General features: G+C 29.6%; 1 protein-coding gene across 3 annotated transcripts in view; it reads right to left on the bottom strand.

Annotated features, from left to right (window-relative positions):
* Window positions 1-15,620, bottom strand: part of LOC111037071 (mucin-16) — a 53,114-nt gene that overhangs the window by 15,874 nt on the left and 21,620 nt on the right. For all 3 annotated transcript variants that reach the window (XM_022319431.1, XM_022319433.1, XM_022319434.1), the window contains exons 2-3: window positions 14,762-14,833; window positions 3,929-3,978 (exon numbers count right to left, since the gene is read on the bottom strand). In XM_022319431.1, the coding sequence (XP_022175123.1) occupies window positions 3,929-3,978; window positions 14,762-14,810 (99 nt within the window). In that variant the 5' untranslated portion in view covers window positions 14,811-14,833. The remainder of the gene's footprint in view (window positions 1-3,928; window positions 3,979-14,761; window positions 14,834-15,620) is intronic.

The following is a 15,620-nucleotide window of genomic DNA, read 5'->3' as shown; positions in this document are numbered from 1 at the left end:
AAAATGACCTTTTATGAATAATTAAAAAAAGTTGAAATATTTTAAGACCTATAGGTACTATGCATAGAAAATGTTAATAAAAACATTTGAAGATAATTTCAAGTATCTACTGCAGTCTACAGTTATTCGTATTTGAATTATTAGAAAATAAGAAAATCGTTTCATAAAAAATGTTTATTTTACACTTGAATATTTTCGTACATTTTTATCAAGACGCGTGTATACAATAAATTATGACACAATAAAGTGTTTACGTTAGTTTCCTCTACTAAATTTAGAGAACTTAAAACACATATTTTGACTATAATAATCCTATTAAAATTTCACAAACGTATGTTAAAAATATTTGTCTGATTTTAATTGTATTATTGATCTGTAAAAGCGTGCTTCCCGCCGGTTCAGATCCATAAGATGATAATATAATATATTAATACAAGTATAAAAGCAACGTTCCTCCGCCTATACTCAAAAAAAATTCAAAAATAATATATGTGTATTGGTTTTTTTTTGAACTGTGACTTCAACGAATAGTTATTTTTCGATATAATGATCATACTATATTGGCAAAATGTATAATTTACAAAATTTATGTTTGCTCTTTTTATTTTACTATGATTGTAAGTATTTTAAAATTGTTTAACCTTTTAATAAAATGCTTATTATTATATTTATATTTTATACATCATGACTATAGGAGATACCATATGCTCATAATAATATTTTTCATTTTTGTCCACTGAAGAAATTGTTTTAGTTATGAGAAATCTTTACATATTTACAACAATACTTAATTATTATTATATTTCAATTGTTATTATTTTATTATTACTCTTATTCTTTTTAACATAAAAATGTTCAATTATTTCAAAACAATAGATAATAAAATGCTTTTGTTCACCAAAAATATATTATACTGAATAATATTAATGATAAATTAGGTAGGTAGGTATATGATTAAATTATTAATCGTTCGTTCATTCGATCGATCCCATTTCTTGTTGAAAAAATGTTCCTTTGTTTGAATATTATTTAATTTAGGTTTATGTATTTATTATTGAAATTAACCTTCCTTTAAATTATATTATAAACTCAATGTCTAATGTTTATTTATGACCTCCCTACCTACGTTTACAAATCTAATGTTATCATTATGATAACTTGGCGACTCCACATAACTAAATCGGCCCTGATGTTGATATCGATGGTTTAAAAAAAATATTGCCTGAAGATACCTCAGAAAAGGTCTCAAACTACACAAGTTGCATTGTGTAATGTTATCACATATTATAAGATGTATTATTTCTCAATGAGCCAAAAACAATGACGATGTTTAATCCTTTTAATGTTTAACAAAATAAATACAATTTACGTAACTTTTCCATTGACCATTGTATTATTATAATACACATTTTGTTTAGATGATACTTAATTCGAAACATTAAATAATATAATCATATGAAGAGTAATCAAATAATACTATATTCTAATTGGAGAATGTGAGTTGTGGTTGTATTGCAGGTTAATGCGACCTAAGTACATCGTAAACTTTATAATCGAGGTCTAAGATAAGTAGGTTAGGACTGCAGTTTAAAAAATATTTACAAACATTAAAGAATGAAGAAAAATGTTTTCAGCAAATTTATTTCCAAATTAAGTATATGTATCTGATATAGAGACATGTCTTCATAGTTCATACTTATATCTACTTATGTTATGTTTCATACAATTTAAAAACCGCTCATTAATTTGATCATATTATACAAATTGTTTGTATGTAATATGTATTTTCGTATTATTTGCAATAATACTGATATCGGAGCTAATGAAATTTTTCTCGAATTGAGGTAATCGATATTTTTAATTATTGATATTACTTCCAATATTTATTCATTGAGTTGGCTCCCTCAACATTTATTTTATAAATCCATTGGTTATCAAAATTATACAAAAAGAAATTCAACAATACATTAAAATAATTTAAAACACAAATACTACATTTTATATTGCATTCAATAACGTTTTTCTGAGCCAATTAAATGTTCGATGAGATAGGAACTTTACCTAATATTGGAAGACAATTCAATGGTCACAATTAATACGACGTATGTTAATTATGTAAATAAAATAGGTTTTTAGGTATACATTAAATTATAAATGTATAAATATTATAATTAAATCAGGCCATAGAAATAGAAGCTTAAATTAATACGAAAAATAACAGTTTCGTAAGTTACTTTAAAAACTTTTTGTTGATTATGAACCATGGAATAATTATTTCTTATTTTTTGAAGTAATTTGTAGTGTATTTATTCGATTTTAGTTTTTATTTAGTTTATACATTCTGCAGAATTTCAATATAATAGTAAAATAAACGTAAGTGATACAGACATTTACAGTTACAAGAGAGGTGGACTTGAGTGGAGGTGCTGCCCATTGGTGACACTTCAACATTTCAAATATATTTACAATTTCATAGGAGATCGAGGAGTGAGAGTAGTCGAAAATATTATTTATTGATATTTTTTTTTAGGTAGTTGTGTGATGACTGTTATTATACGCGTCTGTTGTAAGTAACTTACATGTTATATAACGTACTGCAAAGTTCTGCAACTTTGAATGTTTGCAAAACAATTATTCACTGAAAAATGGTTATGACTTATAGCCGTTATAGGGCTATTTGGAACTATTCAAACAAAAGGGGGTACTAATACTTAAACCTGGAACTAATAAAACACTTTGGCTACCTTTTATGCTTTATTATTAGAAAGTTTTTTTTTATTAATTTAGAACATTGATCAGCAATTTTAATTTAAACTCATCAAAATTTCTATAACTATAAATGTTTTGATACCTACAAGTATGAATGATCAATATTTTATTTATCATAATATTATAATAATCAATTTATTTTTTATGCTTACTTATTGTATTCAAAATGTATTCTAGTTGATTCCAACTAATAAGAAAATGAAAAAATTGGTAAACATATTATTTAATGTTCCAAACAATGAGTAAGTACTTAATAAGATTTATATTGTTTACCATTTTCACTCTATTATTTTTTCAATTACTCTATTATTACTGTACCTACTCATGTCAAATTATTTATTTGCCACTTTAAATACATGTAGTTTTTAGTTTTAATTTCATACATTTTTATGAATAGAACATAGAAGACATCCTCGTATACCTAGATCTAATCATATTATATAAGTACACATAGATTTTTGTCTGTGATATTCTTATTAATTAAGAATATGATGGCAAGTACACTCCTCGGACTTCAGCCAAAAAAAGAAATGTAATAATTCAAACATGTTTTTTAAAATATCTTATAACGGAAAATCTAAAATCTTAATTCGAGTATCAACAGAAACAACAACAATGGTGGAAATAAGCAGCTTCTGCTATAATAGTAGGTATACAGGTCGTACAGTCGAACACTTAACTGAAACGGAATGCGGATTGTACACAGATAAATGCTCAACACACAACATAATATCCCATACAGAAATCTGCAGGAGAAAGCATTGGACCAATCCCAAAAAACTCAAACAATTATATTATGTTAACATTTAATTTCAAGATGAGTCAACGTTTCCAAAAAAAAAAAAAAATAAAAATATTGAATAACCACTGATATTATCAAAACGTTAATATTACAAATTATTGTATTGTAGAAAATAGAATAAAAAACTGTAAACTCATATTTGGTGTTGGCCGAATTAGTAACTACTGAAGTCTCTGATCAAATAAAAAACATCATATAACATATCAAAGTCATCGTATGTTGCAACGCTTACATTATAATATTATTTATCCATAAATGCATATTTATAATTTGAAAATAATAAGGTCTTCAAACGCTGATACCTACCTATAGGTATTTAATAATAATGCATGTAGCAAAAACAAACAATATAATTACCTGGTTGACGTTCTTTGAACTAGATCCCGTTATTCGAGAGACTGCAAGAACTGAAAAAAAAACACAATATTATATTTTAGTACAATACGAGGTACATAGTACACACATAATTTTTAACCTTTATTTTTTAACGAAAAATTGCAAAAAAAATATTATGTTATTGAATAATAGTTCGTTTTAATAAATTAAGAAATACACTACAGAGTACAAGTAATAAATATAATATGATTCATTTTACAGTCAGTCAATTCCATCATAAATAATATTTCCTAAATAACTTAATTCACCTCTAATGTTCAGAAACAAATTAAATTATATGTTACATTATGTTATATATTATTATATTTATAAGTTATTACTTCATTGCAAATACAATTTTTATTCAATAGCCTATATATTTGTATACAATAGTTTTCAACTTCTGAGTAAAATATAGGCACATAGTATAACACGAATTATAATAAACACAAACAATAGACATAGACATAGGCTGTTGGTAATGATATTATAAGTGTAGTATGGATTTTTTTTAAAAGAAATTTCGACAACCAATAAGCAAAATTGAATTTAGAATAAATATGAATATGACTATCAATATTATGTAATATGAAAACATATTTTAATTTTAAAATGTTGCTATTTTATTCTCTGATACTATATAGAAATTATCAGTTTACTTATTAATAGTATTTACTAATACCTATATTTACAATTAATACTTTGAATATAATATAAGTTTATTGATGATTTTTATCTTAGGTATAAGATAATTTGCTTTATTTAAATCCTAACCAAACTTGATTTAAAAAATACGTGAAAATTCATAAAAACCTTAACAAATGTAGAAAAATATATTAAAAAAGCGAGAAAGTAGTTCTCAACTCAATATTATATTATATTCCCTGTATATTATATTATCTGTGAATGGAGCCCATTTTAAAAGTCACTATCCCATTATTACATCTCGATCAGTACAAAAACAAATGTATGGAGTGTTAAAATAACGCGTTATTCTGAGTACTAAATGAATATCTATAGGGCTGCAGTACCTAGCAAGAATAAATTACCAATATTATACACTCGTCTACAAAATATTATCGTTCGCTTTACCCACGAAAAAAGCTGTAGAAGTACTGGCAGTATTGTACTATTCATAAAAACCACTTCTTAAGGTTGTATTTGTGGAGGTGTATATTATATTATATCCTTCAAATATTTTCCAATACAATTTAAATTAACTTACAAGCCATAGTATTATACTATTGTTCCACAAAATAAACAAAATCATCAAACCGTACGATGAAAAAAATATCATTATATCCGATTGAAGGTTTAGTACTAATAATAAGCTGCATGTAGAGTAATTAATTATTTTGACCGATATAATACATAATTAAGAGTATACAATTTTGGATAAGATTTTTTTGTTGGAATTTATGAATCAAAATATATAGCAAATATTAAAAAGATTCTTGTCAAGGTCGTACATTTAAACAGCGTTTCCTGTCGAGATTTAAACAATTATTTTGTATTCATGTTCCACATCTTTAAATAGTAATTAAGTTACTAAACTTATCTCACTATTATCTAATTTATCTGATACCTATAGAAATGAAGACCTAAATGATATCATGTGATTTATATCTCAAATATTTTTTTTTATATAGGACAACAATGGATAAGGATTTTATAAAATATTATTTTTCAGGTATGATTTTTAAATTACTATTCATTGCTGTGTGTGTGTCTATGAGTGATTTTTAAATTTAAATAAAAAAAATCAATTTGTAATATTTTTACGCAACATTCTTTAAGAGAATATCATAATATATATTATGTAGAATCGAAACGTATAATATAGATACCAACATTTCGGAGATAATTTGATTTATTCTATATACGCCACCACGTGTATGCTCGAATCAATACATCGCACACGTTCTTAGGTTGTATATGTATATAAATAAGTAGACAAGTTGGTACAACATATTCTATTATAATGTATATTACATTTGTACTTGGAGACATTGGTACGTCTGTACAAATATTATATTAATACACAATTGAATAGCCGAGGCGTGTTTCCTTTTCTCGCGTTTCATATTATTCTACATGAAATGTAACATTATTATAGACATATATATTGTGATATACGCGTGATCACAAATATGTGATTTTTTTTTAAATTATACGTATGGTAAAATAGTCTGTTTTTTTTAGAAACACGTTACGGTAGGAATACGTTTTGAATAGACGCGTTTATGTATGACCGCGGTCCGCAACGCGTATCTACTACCTGTTATAATAAAGTGTAAGAACAGCGGCCTCACATGATGTACCCATTTTATTGTGGTTACCATAGGGACACTGTATACACTTTAGGTAGACATAACTGCACGTTATGGCTTGTGTCGTACACTGACCTACGAAATTCGGCGACTGCGTATGTGTATATAGGTATTATAAAGGTGGGTATGACATAATTGAGTTTTGTATTTGTTTGACAAAAAAAATTAATAAATGCCAATTGAAATGTATACGAAATATTTGTGATAATGGTATGTAGTGTAAGATTACAGCACTAGCCTATAATTTTTTTAATGTATCGTCTCCACAGAAATGTTAATACCTACCCATTTACCAATCTGCAGTGCACACCATTAATTTAAAACAATTTAAGCATGAACAATTATTATGTAACCTTTACTCGGGAAATGAATTATCCGAATGCAGAATAAAGACTGCAGAAACCTAACCAAAAAAGGAACTGAACTTTTTGAAAATTGTAGAACGAAACTCTCGTCGTGGAACCAGTATTTACATTTTTTCCTGAGAAACCAACATCTTTTAGATCATCCAATTTCTGCACCGTGTATAGATAGGTATCAGCTATAATATACTACCTATACATTGCAGTTGAAATTTAACGATGGTATCTTCCGCGAAAAACCCGAATCATCTAGTACATATTATGGAACAATGCAGACAATAATAACACTTAACGACAATGTATAACCGGACCACATATCGAGCGTTGTACCAGTAACCGGGTACTTACCTATAATACACCACGCGCGTGGGCGAATCGGCAAACGCAGTACGAACGTGAAACATTGATTGCGGAAAACAAATAGCCGTTAGGTGGATATTGGGTTGCGCAATAATTGCATAATATTATAATAAAATGTACCCAATAAATTATTAATATTGTACATTTTATTATATTATGGGTTTTTTTTTTTGCGCCGAAAACAACAATAATTCCGGTTTTGCTTTCGTGTGCTCGAATGCCGCAGACGACGCGACGTGTTTCATATTATACCGCCGCCGCCGCTGCATTGTGCGATAACTCCAAGAAGGCGGTCACAATTAATATACCGCCGCCGCCGCCGCGGCCGTCGTTGCAGCTTTCACTTGGTAAAAAAAAGAAAAAATAAACAAATACACGGCGCAAAACAAAAAATGATATTCTGAAATCTCCCACTTGGCGCGGGCGGCAGGCCCAGAAGACGTTCCTGCGCCGCCGATGTAGTACAATAATAATAATAATAACTGTATAATGCGTGCTATGTGCAGGTATGCTGTAACACAATAATAATATAAACAATGTGTATAATAGACGGACCCATCCCGCGTTTATATTTGGACTTAGTTGGGCCATGTAAATCGGGATCTATATAATATATACTGGCTATATATGTTCATATATTCCACGCCTCACGTATCGCGATCGTACGTGTACCTCCTATACAATAATAATAATAATACATAAACCCATACAATTTATTGCATTATTATTATTTCGACAATCCACTGAATGCACTTTTCATATTATTATTATTATTATTATTACACCGCTACAACAGCAGTCGGGCAATGACTCGACGACGTAAGGTTCGCGACCGAAAATCGTAATATATAGGTACCTTCACATAGTAAAATATTGTATTATGTGTAGAAAACATGTAGACGCTATTGCTGGGAAATATTATAATAATTTATAATATATTATAAAATAAATAGGTAGATATATTGGATATGGCGAACGGTGTAGTGCGGCACGATAAAAAATACCTAATCGAACTGTCACAATAAATTGTGGTCTAAACGATGGGACGTATAATAAATCTATAGAAAACTTAAAGGTACGTCTGGGTCTATATAAACATATTATATTTTATGTGCACATATTTATTATAATTTTATAATAATAAGTATAAAACAGTATATAAGTATATTACAAGTAATATGTGAACGAATATGCTGTATACGCGTATAAATCATATATTACTCTGGTGCAGTGTTCACACACAATGTAGTATATTATTACGCATTTACAGACATTTTTCACCGCAGTGTTATATTTCTATATGGTTTTGGTTTATATAATTGTTACCATATGGTACAAATATAGAAATCATTCCAATCATAGTACCTACAGACGGTAGGTAATACTTTACTAAATTATAGTGTTATATAATATTTGTTTTTGATCGTCTATAACAAGGGTCAACAAATGGCGGCCCCGCGGACGAATGTCTTATCTGGCCCGCAGACCAGAAATGTAATAAAGTCTCAATGTAAACGCTACATATAATGTGATATACCTATACTCCGCTGCAGTCATAATATTATTATTTATTACATTGTACACCTCCTGTTCAACCCTTTATATGGCTGTATAATATGTATGAAATTCGTATCGAAAAAAAAAGTTTACTAGTTCACTGCAGTATCTCTGTATTATTGTTTACAGAATTGAATCGTTATACCTTACAGATTGAGGTCAGCAGATCATACTTTTTATCTCAGCTGTCTCGACGGATTTAATATCGGATTTTGTATTGTGTATTCCCGTAGGAATTTTCAACGGAGGTTAGATGTATAGTTGTACACTTGTGCAGTTGTGCCTTTTGGTATACATATTATGACCATAGACAAGTATTACAGTTACACTTACTATTATCAAGTATAATGGTTTATCGAACATTTAGTAGACGTTAAATCTACATATATATTTATTCATATAGGAACCATTGTGAGAACGAGAAACGTAGTTTAAAGGTTCAATTCGAATAAACTGACAGAGGATATATAAAAATGAGTACAATGTAATGTAAATTAAAGCTCTCGATAATGAAGCCGATTCATCGGTATATATAGCTAAAAAACAGTAACAATATAAGTACACACGATTATTGCAGTCTTAATACGCGTGTATATTCAATGTTACGCTATGTATATTATATGATTAACGACCATTGCCAAAGCCATTGGATGGACCTATGTGGGAAATGTTCCACCAAACATTTTTTTTTTATTATTATAATATTATTATTATTATTATTGTTATTATTACCATACACAATGATCATAGAGTATTGTATGTAAGTACATACAGCAAATGTGTTTTGAGTGATCAATCGAAAAGCGTTCTCGAGAAACGACCGAAAGACCGAATCCGAATAATAGACAAGACGAATGCAGTTAAAATATACGTTGCTCGTTATTGATAGTGTGAATGGGCGAGGTATACAAGTAAACATGAAAAAAAATTTTAAAAACGAAAACCGGTGAAATCATTTCTATTTTCATTGTCACGGATCTCTGCAGGTGACAAGAAAATAATTATTCTACCCCTGGCTGAGTAACCAATAGCTCACTCCGCGTTAATCTAATTTGGACCGCGTTTAATTGAACAGTTAATGACTCGTGACGAGGTGGCATCGTCAGTGATAAATATATATATTGTATTAAAATATAGGTAGGTTATACATGTTGTTGTAGTTTTTGTTACTCACTATTGCCCGGTGAAATCGACGATGCGCTAGCAACGGCACGGATCACAAAAAATAAATCATTTGTCAGTTTTTCACTCATTTAATATGTGAAGATACAACCAACACACTCCAAAACGATTCGTGTATAATTATAGTCTATTGATATAATAAACTTATATTGTCTATATGCACTGCATCGGACAAAACTATAATGTATCTGGACACCGGCGAAGTGGAAGTTTTAGGTGGGTGATAGGGGAGAAAACCTATTCATTAACCCAATAATCCCTCTCCTCCACTTGGCACTTGGTTAATTCCTTTTTATACGATGTAAATATTAAAAAAAAAAAATAATTTATGACAGTTAATATATTATTATAACAATTATTATATTAGTAAATGATAGATATTCTAAAAGTTGTAAAACATAACAAAAATAAAACGTAAAATAGATAAGAATAGGACACTTGAACTTGAGTCACTCATACCTCGTCAGCATGCCAATCCTGGGACACATGCCAAACAACCCTCCTTACAAATTAACACATAGGTACCTATAATGAGTAATTATTCACTGTCCAAAATACTAAACAGTACACCATTTCCTCTACAATCCAATATCAGAAGAAGCTCTCAACCAATTCAACACTAAATATGTATTTAAGTTGTTTAAACACATAAACCCAGATAAAAAAAAACAACAAAATTTAAACCCATGTTAAAGTGCATTTAATCTAATATTATAGTCTAATATTGATCAACAGGATGAAAAAATCTGTCCCCCCACCACACACACACACACATACACACACACACACACACATCATGAAGTTCTGTCAAAACCGCTACCTACTGATCTGCGGAAGCGGAGTTTAATATAATATATCAAGCAGGCGTCGTTTACTCTCGTTAATGATATTATTATAATATATACATATATACACGTATAATAAGTATGGGCACTCCAGATGTAATCCATCTCTACCTACCATATACATTATATACATAATATATAGTATATAGCCGCGTAGGTGAATATAACATGATATATACTGCGTGCATCGGATTGGCCCGACGACTATATTATAATAATTATACCTATATAGTCAATGGTGCGTGCGTTTGTGACGAACGGCTATTAAACGACGACCTTGGCGGAAAGAAGATGCTAAGGACCAGATAAATCCCGATGGCTAGACGGTCGGTGAACACGATAGACACTATTTTTAACACACGACCGACCGATTCCGCAACGTAAATTTTAATATAATTACTGTAATCGACTGCAGATTTTTACACGAGAATATATTTTATATATATATTATTCTACATATAAATCCAGTCAACGATGCATGTCACTCGGTCAACTGTGTTCGTGTATAGGTATATATATATATATATATATGTAAGTGTATGTGCGTGTGTGTGTGAGTGTATACATGTTGCTACGCGAGTTAATGTATCGAAAGGATGCGATCGGATTTGTATATAAACAAACCAACCGTGCCAAGGTCGCGAACACTTGAGTCCGCGCTGCTGACAGACGATCGTCCGTCGCATCACGCATAACTCAATACACGTACCTATATAGGTACTCCAGGTATTATTCATCTTTTAATTTGTGCTCTTTTCGTACTTATTATTCTACTTTGACGCCGCACTTAAATCGATTGTGTGATTTGTTGGCGTCGATTATGAGTTATAACTAGATGGTTATTTATTTTTCGATTTTAGAAAATGTAAACTGCATAAAACAAAGAAAATGTGTCTTACAGTAGATTGGATAATTTGATCACAATAAAAATATACACGACAAAATACACAAATGATTGATTAATACTGTTTGCGTGAAAGTTATAGTGAACCATATTTTTTTTTTTTTACTCTCCCGTTAAAACGTTAATAATAATATGATCTAAAGATGATGGCGGGGAGTCATAGAAAAACCACCGGTCATTCCATGATTATATTTATTATTGTCATTTGAAAAACGAAATATTATAACCTACTGCAGTACTTTGTTAACAAAGTTATTTTAATTAATAATTAATGGGTTGAAATAATTATATACAATTAAAAACTGTTTATGTTTCTTTAATATAATACCGAAATAATTATGTATGTGTATATACCGTGTGTCCCCAAAAATAGAGTAGACTCTATAACTTAGGTACTTATATTACTTATATTACTCCGTACCCTATGGCCTATACATTTTTTTAAATCTATTTGCGAGACATGTGACTAAACTGTTGAATCATAAATTCCTATAACTTTCAATTTTCAACTCTCATATTTTGCATATGAGCAACTGCTTAACCTTTTCTGTGTACCCTGTTTTGCGGACATATGGTGGTAAGTATAAATAGATAGTATCAAATACATGTAATGTATGTTGTAATTTAGTATTTTAAGTTTATGTTTACAATTTTTTAATGCATTGAAATCGGAACACTAGATGTAAAATATCAGGTACTAATGATCCAATTGAAGAACTTTTCTAAGCCGTCACGTGGACAGCAATTAAGAGAAAAGGAGAAAAACGGTCCGAACGGCGAAAACGGTAATTATTTTCAACGGTCAATGTCGTTCACTAGGTGTTTTGTTATGTTTTTCGAAAGCTTATTCGGGCAGACTAAACGGACAGACGGGACGACTTGACATTGATGTCGGCGATGGCGTCCGCTGTGCAACTTTTTACAAATTAAATTAAAAAATTCTCCTATTGTGTCCGATAATTGGATGCATTTCCGACGTGTTCTGTTCGTGTCTGTACTGCCTTTTATCATTATACCCATTTATTTTCTTCTTTTTTTTTTTATTCTTATAGTATTTATAATATTCCATTTGTATCGTTATTATTATTATTATTTTTTTTTTCGTAAATTGTTTGCCAAACAGACACCGGACGCTGTCCGAATTTGGCGAATTACCATATTATTAAGATCATTCGGGCCAACATCGCAATGCATAGAAGCGGAAAAAACTGAGTAGTACGTTTTTATATTATACCATTATGTTACAGTGTCAAGCCCAACCCTACAATCGAATCAAAACACAACTATTTCGTTGACTGATTTCAATGTTTTCTTTTTTCTATTTATACTTCTCTTGTATTATACACAACTAAAGTGTATAATCATTACCGCTGCAACAATCGTGTCACTTAGAATTACTATAGCTGATAGGTAGGTAGGAAGGTACCTATCTATATATTTAATATATTATGTGTGTCTATCGAGGGAACATCGAGGATGTCAGATAATGATATTTCTCAACAAAATCCATCAAACATAAATATTTAGAAAGGCTAATATTTTATGATCTATAGTTACGAGTTACGACAGTAGGTGAACCATCGTTGCAACGACAAGCAAAAACAATTTGTAATAATGACATAAAAACAAGAGATATATCATTAAATCGAATATTAATAATTATGGTAGATACCTAAATAATGACTGTGGATTTATTTAAAATTATAGTTATGGAAAGAAACTAATGGCAATGAAGCACTTTAAATACCCATGGTAAAACATGCAGGCACGAAATCAATTAATTGTCCAATTTTATGAATAAATTATGTAATATAATTTTTTACAGAATTGAGGGTTTAAACCTCATTTATAATGAATGTAATTAGCTAGTTAATTTAAGATGTTATCAATCAGTAAATTGTAAACGTAAAATATAAAATATATATAACTTCATTGTATTTTATTTTATTTAATGCTCAACTATATACAGATAATGTATGTAATATTTAAATTTTCTGATAAACCCAAGTAGATATTACTAGGTATTTATTTACATTTTTGCTAGAAATTTTACAGTGGGAGTGTGTAGAACCAAATAAAAATTATTATGTATTAACGCGTTCAAGGCCTCAGTTTTTGAAAAAAAGGCTATACAATTATAAATATAATTTAAACATTTAAATAATTAGTAAATTTGTAATTTATTTTATATGCTAAATGAAATGGTATTTATAGAAAAAAAAAATAAACAACAATATCCTAATCTGTTTGGAAAGTTGAAACGGCCCACAGTAAACGTCATAATGGATTGATCACTACCGTTAAAGATTTAGCCTGACAAAGCAAATTTTGGTAGCTGTATATGGTTAAACAATATTTTAGTTTAATTAAAACATACACCTCCGTAGAGGATATTCAGGAATTTCTACTGTGTTCATATGTAACTATAAATTAATAATGATATGTTAGTTTATATTAAACTGTGGTTTATTTATTGTACCAATTATATATTTTAAACATTCTAAAATAGTTATCAAACTGTCAACGTCTTTTATAATATTATGTAATAATTATTACTATATATATAAGTAAATTAAAATATCCCATGTCGATAGGCTCAACAGGTGCAACAGTGGCGTATATTATGGAGATGATTAAAATGCTCTGGAAATAAATTTTACTTTTTATACTTCTATTGGCTTTTACGCAATAATTGTATATTATATTGTTATAAATTATAATACATTAGTTTTGATTATTCTTCGAATGAGATTATTTTTAATTGATTTGTAAGTTATTTCAATAATTAATATTGCTTGAAACGTATCATAAAATATATTATTATTACATAGGTTTTAACACTTTAACAGTAGGTATATATCATTTTTAATAGAGATTATATAGCTTTTTATAATTTACGCACTATACATACGGTTAGTTGATAATCGTTCAAACCAATTATTTAAATTTTAAATTCAAAAATAAATAGGTACCTACCTAAATATGACGTACCTATAGTTAATACAAAACTGTTATAAATTACAGTTTTATATAATACAATATTACTAAACACGATGTTATAATTGCATTGTTCATAAGTTATAACCATCATGAGAATGTAGAAAATTATGTAAACGTAAGTATTCACAATTTTAGCTCATATGAGAAAATCCTATTACATTAAAATCAAAGGGTGTTTAGCGAATTAACCTAGACATAGGTAGGTAATGAAAGATGTAATTTAATAAATAATTAGATAATAAAAGAAAATATGTAGTTAAGTGTTTGGTACTCACTCAAGAACAGGCACCACAATCGATCCGTCCTGATCCAATTGCTTTTCATCTTGTCATTTGTGTGGGAGTCCGCTGTAAAACACAAACACGATTCTTTTAGACATGACGGTCATCCATGATACTACTTGTGTAAACGCAACCCGTTAAAAAAATATAAGACGAGTGATAATGATAATAATAATGTTACGATGACAATGAATAATTGATAACTAAATAAGCGAATATAACTCGGCGGCTGCAAACGAAAATCAAAAAAATCTATATCGTTATAATAAACTGCAACATAATATTATCGAATATCGGCAGTCGCAAAACGCTGTGGCGGCACGTCCAGCGTGTGTGTAGGTATACATCGACGACACTATTCGGCACTGTCGCCTGGTTGACACGCCGCAGTGACGTTCGCCGCATTGGTCTCCGCCGCCGCGGATACTGCAGGTAGGGGAAACCGGGGGGGAAAAACACCTCCGATGAATCCGACGCGTACTGTTATAAAATATGTATGTACTATATTATGTGTGCGTGAGTTCGTTTTTCCCGGAGTTTTTGTTTTCCCACGGACAATGCTGCACTCTTCAAAAGTGCGCTTGTTGTGCAACCACAATACCTACCTACCTGCCTACCTGCACATACTGTATATATTTTAAATCGCAGTTAATTACGGCCAAAGTGTATGAACAAGTCACTTCGTATACAGTACCACGTACATTTTAGTTTATACTTTATTGTGCACATATTGTGCTGTTCTCGGTTTGAATATTTATTAATAACGAAATTTGAATGGTATATAATGTACCGTATATCGCTATGTAGGTACACCTATTTTATTTACACGGCAGAGTATTATAAGGACCCACTC

The sequence above is a fragment of the Myzus persicae genome, unplaced genomic scaffold, assembly GCF_001856785.1.
Source record: "Myzus persicae strain clone G006 unplaced genomic scaffold, MPER_G0061.0, whole genome shotgun sequence".
Classification (NCBI taxonomy): domain Eukaryota; kingdom Metazoa; phylum Arthropoda; class Insecta; order Hemiptera; family Aphididae; genus Myzus; species Myzus persicae.
The sequence above is the reverse complement of the archived record's forward strand: the minus strand, read 5'-3'. Positions and strand labels throughout refer to the sequence as shown.